General features: G+C 44.7%; 1 protein-coding gene across 2 annotated transcripts in view; it reads left to right on the top strand.

The window, feature by feature from the left end:
* LOC114600159 (protein EFR3 homolog A) overlaps positions 1-13,928 on the top strand; it is a 57,371-nt gene that overhangs the window by 28,353 nt on the left and 15,090 nt on the right. For both annotated transcript variants that reach the window (XM_077932674.1, XM_077932673.1), the window contains 6 exons: positions 4,413-4,491; positions 5,763-5,898; positions 9,732-9,890; positions 10,706-10,820; positions 11,988-12,039; positions 13,421-13,593. In XM_077932674.1, the coding sequence (XP_077788800.1) occupies positions 4,413-4,491; positions 5,763-5,898; positions 9,732-9,890; positions 10,706-10,820; positions 11,988-12,039; positions 13,421-13,593 (714 nt within the window). The remainder of the gene's footprint in view (positions 1-4,412; positions 4,492-5,762; positions 5,899-9,731; positions 9,891-10,705; positions 10,821-11,987; positions 12,040-13,420; positions 13,594-13,928) is intronic.

Raw genomic sequence — 13,928 nt, 5'->3', positions numbered from 1 at the left:
AAATCGTAAAGAAGGCCCAAAAAACTTTAAAGGACTACTTCGAGATTAATTTGAGTACCACGGTGGAAAAAAGAACTATCTGGGATGCAAGTAAAGCTGTGATGAGAGGGTTCTTGATTCAACAGAATTCTTTAAAGAAAAGATTGCAAAATGAAAAGAAAGACAAAATTCTGGAAAGAATCAAAGAGTTGGAGAAGAAGTTAAGATCTGACCCGAAATCTCAACCGATTCTGAGAGAAATCAAACTCCATCAGGCACAATATTCTAAACTGATAAATCAGGAAATAGAATGGAAGATTAAAACAATGAAACAAAAAACTTTTGAGTCGGCTAATAAATGTGGGAAACTGCTAGCTTGGCAGTTGAAAAGGAGACAAAGACTGAATACAGTAACAAACTTAGAGGTTGAAGGAAGGAACATTCAGAACCCGGGAGAGATCAGAAAGTGCTTCCAGAGGTATTTTAAAAAGTTATACACTCAAGGGCCACAAGATGAAACAGAGATCACACAATTTCTGGAGAAAAATGGATTAGCAAAGCTGTCAGAAGAAAATAGAACAACTTTGAATAGCAAAATAACACGACAAGAGATTGAGCAGGCCATCCAGAGTTTGAAACAGGGCAAATCACCAGGGCCAGATGGACTGACCTCTAACTACTACAAGATATTGAAGGACTATTTGATACAACCATTATTGGAGGTCAGCAATGAAATAATGGAGGGGAAGAAGGCGCCTGAATCGTGGAAAGAAGCATTTATCACATTGATACCAAAGTTGGAAACTGAAAAGACACAACTTAAGAACTACCGTCCCATCTCCCTTTTAAATGTGGATTACAAAATATTTGCAGATGTTTTGGCACGAAGATTTAAGAAAGTTTTAAGTGAGATAATCCATAAAGACCAGGCAGGCTTTCTCCCGGGTAGACACATGTTTGCAAACACAAGGAACATTATAGACATATTGGAACTTTTGCAAACAAACATAAACACTAAAGCAGTTCTAATTTTCATAGACGCGGAGAAGGCCTTTGACAACATATCCTGGAAATTTATGAAGGGGAATTTAAAAGAAATGGGAGTGGGACGGGGGTTTGAGAATGGGATTGAGGCAATATACTCAGAACAAAAGGCTAAACTGATAGTTAACAATGTGGTTACAGAAGGGTTCAAAATTGAAAAAGGTACACGACAAGGCTGCCCGATTTCCCCATTACTGTTTATCTCGGTTCTGGAAGTGCTCCTGAATATGATTAGGGGGGACCGGTTGGTGGAAGGGATCCAGGTCGGAGCGAAACAATATAAACTTAAAGCTTTTGCAGATGACCTAGTCTTGACATTACAGGAGCCGGATTCTAGTATGAAAAGAGTATTACAACTGATTCAAAACTTTGGTCGAGTGGCAGGATTTAAGTTGAATAAGCAAAAAACTAAGGTTTTGGGGAAGAACTTGACAGATACTGAGTTGGAACAGCTTCAGAAAGAGACAGAACTGAACATGGTTAAGAAAGTCAAATACTTGGGGGTAAACATAACAGCAAAAAATCTGAGTCTCTTTAAAGATAACTATGAAAAATGTTGGTCAGAAATTAAGAGAGACTTGGATAGTTGGTCAAGACTAAAACTTTCTTTGTTAGGCCGAATAGCTGCCATCAAGATGAATGTACTGCCAAAAATGTTATTTTTGTTTCAGACACTACAGATTGTAGACAAGACAGAGTGTTTTCGGAAGTGGCAGAAAGATATTTCTAAATTTGTCTGGCAGGGCAAAAAGCCCAGAATTAAATTCAAAATATTAACAGATGCGAAAGAAAGAGGGGGCTTTGCCCTGCCAGACCTAAAGTTGTATTATGAAGCTGCAGCGTTCTGCTGGCTAAAAGATTGGTTACTTCTTGAGGATACGGATGTCTTGGATTTGGAAGGTTTTAATAATGCGTTTGGATGGCATGCTTATTTATGGTATGACAAAGCTAAGATAAATAAGGCCTTTAAGAATCATATTGTCAGAAAATCAGTTTTTAATGTCTGGACAAAATACAAAGACTTATTGGAGAACAAAACTCCGAGGTGGCTGTCACCCCTGGAGGCCAAGGCTCGAAAAAGAGCCAATATGGAGGCCAATTGGCCAAAATATTGGGAGATAATAGAAAAGGACGGGGATAACTGGAAATTGCAGAGTTTAGAAAAGATGAGAGATAAAGTGAGAGACTGGTTACACTATGCTCAGATTAAAGAAGTGTTTAAAAATGACAAAAAGTTAGGATTCCAAGTGGAGAAGTCAAAGTTAGAAACTGAACTGCTAGAACCTAAGACTAAAGTACTTTCAAAAATGTATAACTTGCTGCTGAAATGGAACACACAAGACGAAATGGTAAAATCAACAATGATAAAATGGGCTCAGGACATTGGGCACAATATTATGTTTGAAGATTGGGAAAGGTTGTGGACCTCTGGGCTGAACTTCACTGCATGTAATGCGTTGAAGGAAAATGTGATGAAAATGATGTATAGATGGTACATGACCCCTGTTAAATTAGCTAAAATATACCATTCGTCTGATAGTAAATGTTGGAAATGTAAGGAAAATGAAGGAACATTTTTTCACCTCTGGTGGACCTGCCCTAGAGTGAAGGCCTTTTGGGAGACAATATATAATGAATTAAAAAGGGTGTTTAAATACACCTTTACTAAGAAACCAGAGGCCTTTCTCTTGGGTATCGTCGACCAGAGTGTGTTAAAAAAGGACAGAACATTCTTTATGTATGCAACAACAGCAGCAAGAATATTGATCGCCAAGAACTGGAAAACTCAGAAGCTACCCACTGTGGAAGAATGGCAGATGCAGCTGATGGACTATATGCAGTTAGCCGAGATGACCGGCAGAATCCGAGACCAGGGAGAAGAAAGGATGGAAGAAGACTGGAAGAAATTTAAGATTTACTTACAAAAATATTGTAATTTGGCTGAGTGTTGAACCGGATGTCAGAGTAGAAAACAATTGTCTATCACTAAATTAGACTTAAGGATGAATTATATGCTAATCAAACCAAGACTATGAGCAAAAAGATAATTTGTTGGAAATTAATATAATAATGATGCAAGTGTACGCGGGAGGTGTGGGGGAGTCCTATGCAACAACTGAGAGATGCTAAATTGACAATGATGAATTGTGTTATTTCTGATGTATGTTTTATGTGAAAATCTTAATAAATATATTATAAAAAAAAAAAAAATAAAATAGGATGGCCTTGTGTGTGCAGGATACAATACAATACATAAAATCCCCCCACCTTCAGCTTCAATAAGCAATGCTTTATGTCATGGGTAGGCAAACTAAGCCCCGGGGCCCGGATCCGGCCCAATCACCATCTAAATCCGGCCTGCGGACAGTCCGGGAATCAGCGTGTTTTTACATGAGTAGAATGTGTCCTTTTATTTAAAATGCATCTCTGGGTTATTTGTGGAGCATAGGAATGCGTTCATCTCCCCCCCCCCCCCCAAATATATAGTCCAGCCCTCCCACAAGGTCTAAGGGACAGTGGACCGGCCCCCTGCTGAAAAAGTTTGCTGACCCCTGCTGTATGTGATGGGATGGGATATACAGACCTGCCCGTGCTCCTCATTTGAATGCATCAAGTTTTCCTTGCTCATCATCCTTGCTGGTTGAAATTCCAGCCAGCAAGCCAGATGGTGCAGCGACATTTGGTACAGCCATTTGCTGCTTAATACTCCTTGCATCCGCACAGCGGAGGACGGAGGATGCTCTGGAACAGCCAGTGGCTGTTGCGCTTCCGTGCTTTTCTTGGGCTGAGGACTATGCGGCAGGAGCCCTTTCCTCCTGGATAGAATGGGGAAGCAACAGCAAAGAGAGGGAAGAGGGCGGAGATAATCCCTGGAAGAGAAAGCTTCGTGGTTGAAACAGGAGCCTGCCTTCCAAGTCACCAGCTTTAAAATCCCTGGCATGCAAGTAATGATCTGGAGGTTACTCATCAGCCAGGAGTCTTGACATAGTTTGACATTCAACAATCTTCTTTGCTCACATCAGTTACAAAGGGCAAATAGTTTGTGATTTGCCCCTTCTGATGTGCAGCCTCGATCCTTTCTTGGTCACTTTGTAGGAATATTTTGAAGGGGGAACCTGCAGTTTACATAATCATGCACCCCTCAAAGCTCTTACACTAAGCACATGTTTTGTATTTGGACATCTGTACAAAAATGCACCTGGAGAACCATCCCTAAAAGTTCACCCCTCATTCCAGAACGCCCCAATTCCTTTAAATGCAGTGGTTGCTTATTCAGCTGCTTCTTCTCAGAGTAATGTGACAGCCAAACTAGGATTTGACATCCGAACAAGCCCATTGTTAAATGTTGAAATTGCTACAGGTGCTTAATCATGGTTTGTTTTTAACAGACATTTAGACCATCACAGACTGTGGGACCCCAATGAATTTGCTGTCCACTGCTTCAAAATCATCATGTACTCCATACAGGTATGTTTACCCTGTTCCTATTTCATAGTCAATCAACAATAACCCATTAAGACCCATTAAGACAAAGGAGGAAGTTAGGGCTGGAACCAGCAGACACCCCTCTGGATGTTTGCAGGGTCAGGCTTCTGCAACATTGGAGGGTCCATCATAATCATTTCAGGGGTGTTCATGCTGGAGAATTTATCATTAGCTTCTGGCTACGGCCGTTTAACTCTCTTCTCTCAAGTTCCTGAGATATATTTTTTGTAGTGTTGTTGAAGGTAATATGTCTTGAGTATCTTTTCCTGGTGTGGCAGGTTGAAAAATCGTTTCTGTTCTAGCAGGGTTTTCTGTTGACTGTTTTTCCTGTCCCTCCGTCTGTATGTTTAGTTTTTATTTAACAGGATTTATATACCCCTTAATCTTCAAAATCTCTAAGCAGTTTACATAGTATTAGTTGTTGTTTAGTCATTTAGTCGTGTCCGCCTCTTCGTGACCCCCTGGACCAGATCACGCCAGGCACTCCTGTCTTCCACTGCCTCCCGCAGTTTGGTCAAACTCATGCTGGTAGCTTCGAGAACACTGTCCAACCATCTCATCCTCTTTCGTCCCCTTCTCCTTGTGTCCTCCATCTTTCCCAACATAGTATTTAAAATACATAAATTACACACCCGCACACTTCCCCTGCCCTCTCTGCTTTTTAGTGTGCTAGATATATCTGTTTTATAGGTTGATTGTGAGCTACTCTAAGTGCCTCATACTGGGGTGGAGAGCTGGGATAAAATGTATTAAATATAGACAAAACTGAACTCACTATAGGTGCCAGGTTCTAGGGAAATACTGTTCAAAAACAGAAGGATAGATGAAAACATCCTAAAGATATTTGTTCCCTGCTGGACTGGAAATTAGTAGAGTTTGCTGTGAGGAGGAACTCCTTCCATCTGTTTTGAAATTCAAGCTCCCTTTACTGTGAAATTTAATTTTGTTCTTTCTGTTACATCAAATTCGTCTTCAAAACCCACAGCGCCTTTTCTGGACCGCCAATGAATATTTTGTGTACCCTCCCCCCTTTGTGCTCTTTATTCTTCAAACTCTGCCATCTCTCACTTTTATTCAGACGCCTCTTTAGAGTGTAATACAGCCTGGCTTATCCACTGGGTTCTCTGAAGGACCCAACTCCGGTGGTGTGCGAATGTGCCTTGGTATTATCACTTAGAACGGCCAACTCTGGAGCCATAGCTGTAATTCTGAAGGGCTATAACGAGCTTTTGCTGTTTCCTTCCCCTTCCCAGGCGCAGTATTCTCATCATGTGATACAGGAAATCCTGGGGCACCTTGACTGCTGCAAACGAGACTCTCCCCGAGTTCGAGCCGGTATCATCCAGGTCCTTTTGGAGGCTGTGGCCATTGCTGCTAAAGGATCCATTGGTGAGACCAGCTAATTCAAGATGGCTTAAAAACCTGGGAGTTTTTGGAAGGGCTAGTTGGTTATGGAAATGTGGAATAGATAGTGCCATGTCTAATTCTGGTTTCCTTCCTCATATATCTACTTCCCCCCCGGTAGAAGAACAGTAGATTATTGGAGTTACTGTTTTTTTCCCTTGTTTTTATTATGTATTTTGTGTTTTTGACTTGTATTTTAATGCTGTCCACTGCCCTGATAATATGGATGAAGGATGGCATACCACCACCACTACTACTACTACTATTATTATTACTATTATTAATTTTATTATTTTATTTTATTTTTATTATTTTGTTATATTAAAAATCATATGCTCAGAATCTCCTTTTGACAGCCTTGGGGCATGTGTGCTAAAGTTAATTTATCCCTTTCAAAGAGCTGTGACCGGAAGTAGCTCCAGTAAACAGAGGTGTGACCCAGCGTGCAAGGACTAATTACTGCTAATTGGTCTGCAGATAAAATGCAGGATCTGTAGGCGCAGACAGAGAGAGAGAGAGAGAAGGCAAGTGGAAGTAGACCTGGCAGGAAGCCTCAGGCTCTCAGAGCAAAGACAGGAGTCCTAGTGCAATCGTGAAGCAGGAGGGACGAGTGGTCTTTGGGGAAGAGGGTGAGCGAATGCCAGGATATTTGTGTGTGCAATAAATGGAGTCTCAGGAAGGGAGTCCTTGCGATGGAGCCTGGTGTCAAACTCACCGCGTGGAAGACGTGGGGGCTGCGGGATACCCAGATGGTAAGGATGCCCGTGTTGCAGAAGAGGCACCCTGTGGATTCTCCTGGTTGTCTTTCCGTTGTTGACTTCTACACGTTGTTTTTTTCTCCAGTTGGCGGGTGTTTTTAATTCGGCTTTTTCCAAAACGGAAACTTGACGTGACAGATTGCTGGTTTGTTGGTCTTCTTTCGACTCTGGTCCTCGCTTGTTGCGACAAACTGCTTTTGTTATTTGATTTTTTTGTTGCTCTGGAGTCTGAACTTAATGAGGAGTAAGAGGAGCAGAGTGTCCTCGTCCTAAAGCCCTGGAACCTCTTGGCCAGACATCATGTTTCGCTCCACATGTGGACGCTGGCATCTTTATCATGGAATTTGTACTTTGAAACATGCATCGGGCGGATTTAGGGATGTGCAAGCGGTGCGCACATGCTGGGCACTGAGCCAAGTGCGCAGAATTTTGGGAAGGGGACGCGAGGCTCTGCCAGGGTCCTAAACTCCTCCCACCTCCTCCCCAAACCTTGTTAGTGCTTTCCCAGCTTTTGGGGAGGAGATGAGAGATCTCTAGGACCTCGTCAGAGCCTCGTGCCTCTTTCCCAAAGCCCCTGCAACTTGTTTACCTCGATTTGAGAGGGCGGGGGGGGGGGCGCTTGGCGGGAGAGAAGGAGTCAGATTTTGGCCTAGCACAGGACACCACATTACCCAAGTCTGCTGCTGCATGCATGCATTTTAGAAACCCTCACCAAATCTGAAGGCAGTTCCTCCTGGCAGTTGAGTTCACCTCATAGCCCCATCATAAAAGGTAAAGGGGACCCCTGACCATTAGGTCCAGTCGTGGCCGACTCTGGGGTTGCGGCGCTCATCTCACTTTACTGGCCGAGGGAGCCGGCGTACAGCTTCTGGATCATGTGGCCATCATGACTAAGCCGCTTCTGGCGAACCAGAGCAGCGCACGGAAATTCCGTTTACCTTCCCGCCGGAGTGGTACCTATTGATCTACTTGCACTTTGACGTGCTTTGGAACTGTAGGTTGGCAGGAGCAGGGACCGAGCAACAGGAGCTCACCCCATCGTGGGGATCCGAACCACCGACTGTCTGATCAGCAAGTCCTAGGCTCTGTGGTTTAACCCACAACACCACCCGCGTCCCTTTATAGCCCCATCATAGCTCAGTGGTAAAGAGGGGGGACTCTGGGTTTGCATGCAGAAGGTCCCAGGTTGAATCTTCAGCGGCATTTCCAGTTGCAAAAAGATTAGGAGAGCAGGGGGAAACACACACTTTCAGGCCACCTCTCAACCCCCCCATCTCAAAGCAAGAGCCTGGACTAGGCTGGCCAACACTGAGCTGTGTAGATAAGGAGCCTGGCCTGGTCTACAGCAGAGGGAAATGTGTTTGATGGCACCTTGAGGCTGGATACTGTTAGTGCTCCCCGATCACAACTGTTGGCATCCTGGCCCAGTTAAGAAGAGAGCGCTGGCCTCGCACATGAAGCGGAACGCTGTGGGTATACAGGCGTCCGTAGAGGGGCTCCCAGACACCTGTTAGAACATGATAAAGGGTATTTTTCAAATACTGCTGCAGACAAGATTTTATACTGATCATGGATGCTTTCATTGAGATTCCTGCATTGCAGGAATCTAGTCCAACGGGGTTGGACTATAGGACCTTCAGGGTCCCTTCCAACTCTATGATTCTATACTCTGATAGCAAACTGTATTTTTAAATTTTTTAGAGCACAATGGGGCTTTTTCGTCCCTGCGGCCCTAAAATTATACAAGGCCAAAACGTTGGCACAGCTCCTGTATGGATCCTTTCTGGGCCCGCCTTCCTGTGCTTTCTCCCCCTTTGAGAGAGTTCAATCCAAACTCCTTAGAGCTCTCCTACAAGTCCCCAGATGTGTTTCAAACGCATGGGTTAGACTAGAAATGGGGATGATGAGAGTGGAGGCTTCTATCTGCCTAACATCAATCTATAAATGGCTGACATTGAATCGCTCCCCCGAGGAATAGCCCCACTGATCCTCTGCGACCAGTTCCAATCAGGCTGGCAGACAGCAGTCCTGAACACCCTTCAGAAACTGGGTTTTGCCCCTGAAGCCCTTCTAAGTCTAAGACACCGAGAGACAACAGGACTGCTCAAGGTGCCCCAACTATAAAATTGGAGAAATTGAGAGATATATAGCGCACTGGCATCATATCTCTTCTTTCTCATATCCAAAAATGCTAGAAGGGCCTTTACACTCACCAGAAGCTCAGCTCTGCCCTCGCCAATCCTGGAAGGAGCCTTTTAAAAAGTCCCATATGCTCAGAGACTTTAAGCCTGTTCATTGGGGAGATAGGAAGCCCAGAGCACTTGTTCTTTAGATGTCCCTTTTATGAAGAGGCACGTAGTAAGACCATTGATCCCCTACTGGTGAGGCTCACTGACCTCCCGGAAAAGCAAAAATCCGACCTTTTCCTGTTAGGCAAAGGTCAGAAGACGACCCGGATGGTCGCCAGATTACAGATCTGTAGGCGCAGACCATCTCCCGACTCAAACTAGTTCGTTAAGAAAACCCCCAAACTCTGTTCCATGGGTGAGTCTGGGTCATTTCTCTGTGGTAGCTTATCTTAAAAGTTTTAAGTGTCTATACGCTTATTGCATTTATAAATTTTAAATTTATTGTTGTACATTGTTTTAAATGTTTGTTTTCCTTCTGGGATTGTACCCCCAAGTGTGTTTTATAAGCTGGTGTCCGACCATAATAAATTATTTATCTACCTACTCTGATAGGGAAGCTGCACATAGATATTGATGTCAGGAAAAACATCAAAACATTTATCTGATGTTTGGGAGCCTGTCATACAGTTCTTATATTTCACTGCAAGCGACCAAGAGTGGGCAGGGTATCATCGTCATCATCATATTCTGTATATGGACTTTATGTATTTCTCAGTTTTTATTATATTATTTGTGGTTATTTTATTGTTAACTGCCCTTGGATATTTGGATAATAACTAAATAGCCTTTGCTTCTGACTTCCAGTTTTGTGAAACCTCCCTGTCCTTGAAAAACGAGATTCCGGCTGATGTGTTTGTCGTCTTTTGCGCAGGCCCAACTGTCCTCGAGGTGTTTAACACGCTGCTGAAGCACCTGAGCTTGAGCGTGGATTTTGAACTGGGCCAAGACTCTGATGGCAAAGGCAGCCTCAACAGCCGCACGAAGGAGAGCGATGAGAAGATTGTCCAGAATGCCATCATTCAAACTATTGGTGAGTCAGTCAGATATTCCCCCTTAGGTGGGTGTATGCTAGCAAAAAATTGAAATCCTGTGTTGCATTTTATTTGGGGGGGGGGGGGACTTCATGATGGACCTGAGCTTTTGAACCCAGGTCCTCACCACAAGGACTGTAGCTACAACACCAGCCACCACACTGGTTTCATCTTGCAAAGTGCTCAGAAGGACTTTCTTCCAAGATGGGACGCAGTTCAGTGCTTCTGTTCTGTTTCGAGAAATTGGGTCATTTCACCGTGGGAATAACAGACATTTGTGGGATTCAGAATAAACCTAGCCTTTCTAAGAGACCTCTCAGAAGAAAACCACAAGGGGAGCTGGCCTGGTCTGGGTGATCTTTCTCAGCTTATTAAACCAGCTCCTCTCCTCCTCCCCAGCTGTGTGCTGGCTTCAACGCTTCATTTCTGGGGTTTTTAAGCCAGAGCTGCCTGTTACATCCAAACCAGGAAACTCAGGCCTAATGACTGTCTTAATGTCAAGATTAACTAACATTTAAAGCAGAATTTCTCAGTTTGGACATCAGGGAACACTGGAAGGAAGTGCTCTGAAGCCCACATGGGAGGGGAGAAATGCTTGGGCCAGACTCTCATTCCCAGCTTCATAAATTGGGGGAGATTGTCCAAACCAGACAGTGACTCAGATTTGTTAACACAAGGCAGCCGTTATTTCAGAAGATCTGGTGGGAGGAAGACGGTGATGTGGACCCAATTTAATCCTTGAATTCTCAGGCCTTCTCTGTTTTATGAACAGATGGCCCAGCGTTGCCTCATCCTTCCCTTTTCCGTTCCGTAGGTTTCTTTGGCAGCAACCTCCCAGATTACCAGCGCTCCGAAATAATGATGTTCGTTATGGGGAAGGTCCCTGTGTTTGGGTCAGCATCTCAGACTGTGGACACCAGCCAGTTGGGGTTTGTACTTTCCCTCTTGCCTGTTCCAGAACTCTGGTGGCAGAGCTGATGCTCTTAAAACTGTGGCCTGCCTTTTGCGCTTCCTGCTGTCTTTGCAATTCCACTGGCTTTGAGGGAAGATGATCCCTTGGCGAACCCTTAGGGATACGGTTAGCTATAAATAAAAAACAATTAAGCATCTGCAATTGATCGTTTTCCCCAGTATGCACATACTAAGTATTCAGGTGTGGGAATGAGGATTACGGTTGATCCAAAGCCCTCCCAGGAAAAAATAATTCTGAAAGCAGGGAGAGAGGTGGCACTGCGTAGCCGACAGGTCTGGGAGCTCCAGACTCAAGGGGTGGCTGCCTGCAGAAAGAGAATGTGTGAGATTGCTTAAGAGAGGAGGTGATCTGAGGGTGACAGAATCGGATGAGCATGTCTCACAAGCCCATGAGGTCTTAGTTCACTGAGGATTGTCTCTGGTCCTGCCTTTCCCTACAGGCTTCCTGCAGAATTGCCCCAAGAACCAGAACAGTCTTGCAGGAATGGTGAAGGAGGTCTTAGGGAGTTTGCAAGATGCATGCCTATAAGCCATTCTTGCCCTTACTTGTTGCCTCTGGTCATTTTCTGACTCCTTCCCACGGCATGTGTCAGCAGCAGCCCTGAGTTTGCACATGTGACTTATCAGTTGGTCCGTGTGTATCTCAGAGCTAGTATGGCAGGAATGGTCCTTCAGGGCGTTCTGTCACTCCAGGTATCAGTGGGCAGGAAGTGCTTGCCAGTAATGAATCATAGCAAGAGATTAAAAATGGGATATTACACCTGCCGTAATGAACTTAGCTGGAATGTAAGCAGAAGGCGTCTGTGACATGCCTCTCCTCTCTTGGAGGACTCCTGGAATGCCATCTGGCAGGGAATTACAAAAAACGTTGCTGCTCGCAATGTTCTTTGCCAGTCTGCTCTGTACGCATCTGGGTGTGGTGCACGTTGCTTGAGAGATGGGTCTGGTAGGGTGTTTGCCACAGAGCGATGGGGACTTGCCCAAACTAAGTAGTTGGCAGTTGTTCTGCCTGGAAACAACATCAGAGGTGCAGCTTGCACTCAAAACATGCACAGCTCTAGTGAGTGAACTGGATCACAGAGCCATATTGATCTAAAGTACAGCTCTTTTCTGCTCCCCTGCAGGGATTTGGGAACCAGGAGAATTCAGATCATGTTGCTGCGGTCTTTGCTTATGGTAAGTCTGATAATGGCTCTGCAGAGGAGTATGGTGTGTGTGTGTGTGTGTGTGTGAGAGAGAGAGAGAGAGATGTGTCTGTTTTCAGTGGGACACACAGTCTCTAGGCTTTTGTCATGGAGCAGGATGCATGGATAAGTTAAAATATTTTGATTTCATTTCAGCTGTGGGTGAGAATTTTTATTATTTATCTATTACCTGCCCTCTACCCAGAAGTCCCAGGGTGGGTTGCAGTACCGAAACACAACATTAAAAACAACTTTAAAATGAGGTGGGTCCTAAAAACGGCAGGTGGCGCTGTGGTCTAAACCACTGAGCCTCTTGGGCTTGCCGATCGGAAGGTCGGCGGTTCAAATCTCCGCAACGGGGTGAGCTCCTGTTGCTCGGTCCCAGCTCCTGCCAACCTAGCAGTTTGAAAGCATGTCAAAGTGCAGGTAGATAAATAGGTACCACTCTGGCGGGAAGGTAAATGGCGTTTCTGTGCGCTGCTCTGGTTCGCCAGAGGTGGCTTAGTCATGCTGGCCACATGACCCGGAAAAACTGTCTGCGGACAAACGCTGGCTCCCTCGGCCTGTAAAGTGAGATGAGCGCCGCAACCCCAGAGTCGTCTGTGACTGGACTGGACTGGACTGGACTGAACTGAACTGTCAGGGGTCCTTTACCTTTTTAGGTAAGAAGGAATCTCTCCCACCAACTGACCCACAGCTAAAATCACCCTCTTGTGGGCCATCTTGGGCCCACATGAGGAAGCATGTCCACATGGCCAGTCAGTCACCGAAACGGAGGGCCGGGTCACACAGGGCAGATTTCCAGGTCATGCATGGCGTTGAACAGGTGGCGAGAAGGCACCTGCTAGTTGTGCTCCCATACTCTTCCGCAAGGGCAGCTCCCCTGTGGGCCTTTTGCTCTTGTTGGAGCCCAGATCCCATCAGCCCTGACCGTGGGCCACGCTAGATGGAGCTGTTGGGAATAGGAATCCAAGAACAGTTGCAAGAGTGTCACAGGTTAGCCATCTTCCCTGCTGTTGATTGACGGATTGACGGATTATATTTCTATGCCACTTTTCGTTCACGTGAATCACAAAGCAGCTCGCAAGCAATAAATAACAATAGAAAATCATATCGAATAATTAGCAAACAATCAGTAAAGCAATTGCAATTTATAAAACACTATTAACAAAATAACAACAACAACAAGCCAACAGCGTAATTGCAACAAAAGTCATGCTATGTGTAAACAGCAAAATATGATCCAGCCTTAGGTATCTGGATTCACTGTGCAAACTGCTTAGGTATATATGAACTGCTGCTGCCATTCTGAATATTGTGGATGAGCAAGAACTGCGTCAGTAACACTTGCTGTGTCTTGAACCCCTTGGCAGGTCACCTCGGGGTACAATGCCAAAAGCATCATGACTGTTCTCTCAGCCCCGTTCCTGGATCCCCTGCTGTCCTCTTCGCTCACGGAAGACAGCGAGCTCCGGCAGCTCGTTCTAGAAATACTACACAATCTTATAGACCGGCACGACAACAGAGCAAAGCTCAGAGGAATAAGGTAGGGCAAAAATGCCACTTTGCGTTAAGCAACCTCAGGAAAATGTGGTGATGATCGGCACAGTTGCCTCAAAACTAACCTGTGAAATGCTTTTGCTGTATATAAACTAGGGCTGCAGTATTTTGACAAAAAGGTGCCTCTGAGATTGCAAATCCTACCTTGAGAGTTATTTCCCTGTTTGCATGTATCGTCAGAAGGCAAGTAATTGTCTTTAGAACTTGTTCCTTCTCATATGCAGATGTGTTCAGATTTAATCAATTAATCAGCTGATGCTTACACAGTTAATCAGTTAAGATTTCTTTTAATTAGGTGTTAGACCTAACAGGGGGTTCCCA

Source organism: Podarcis muralis, chromosome 8, assembly GCF_964188315.1.
Source record: "Podarcis muralis chromosome 8, rPodMur119.hap1.1, whole genome shotgun sequence".
NCBI lineage: Eukaryota > Metazoa > Chordata > Lepidosauria > Squamata > Lacertidae > Podarcis > Podarcis muralis.
Note: the sequence above shows the minus strand (reverse complement) of the source record. Positions and strands in the feature narration are given on the sequence as shown.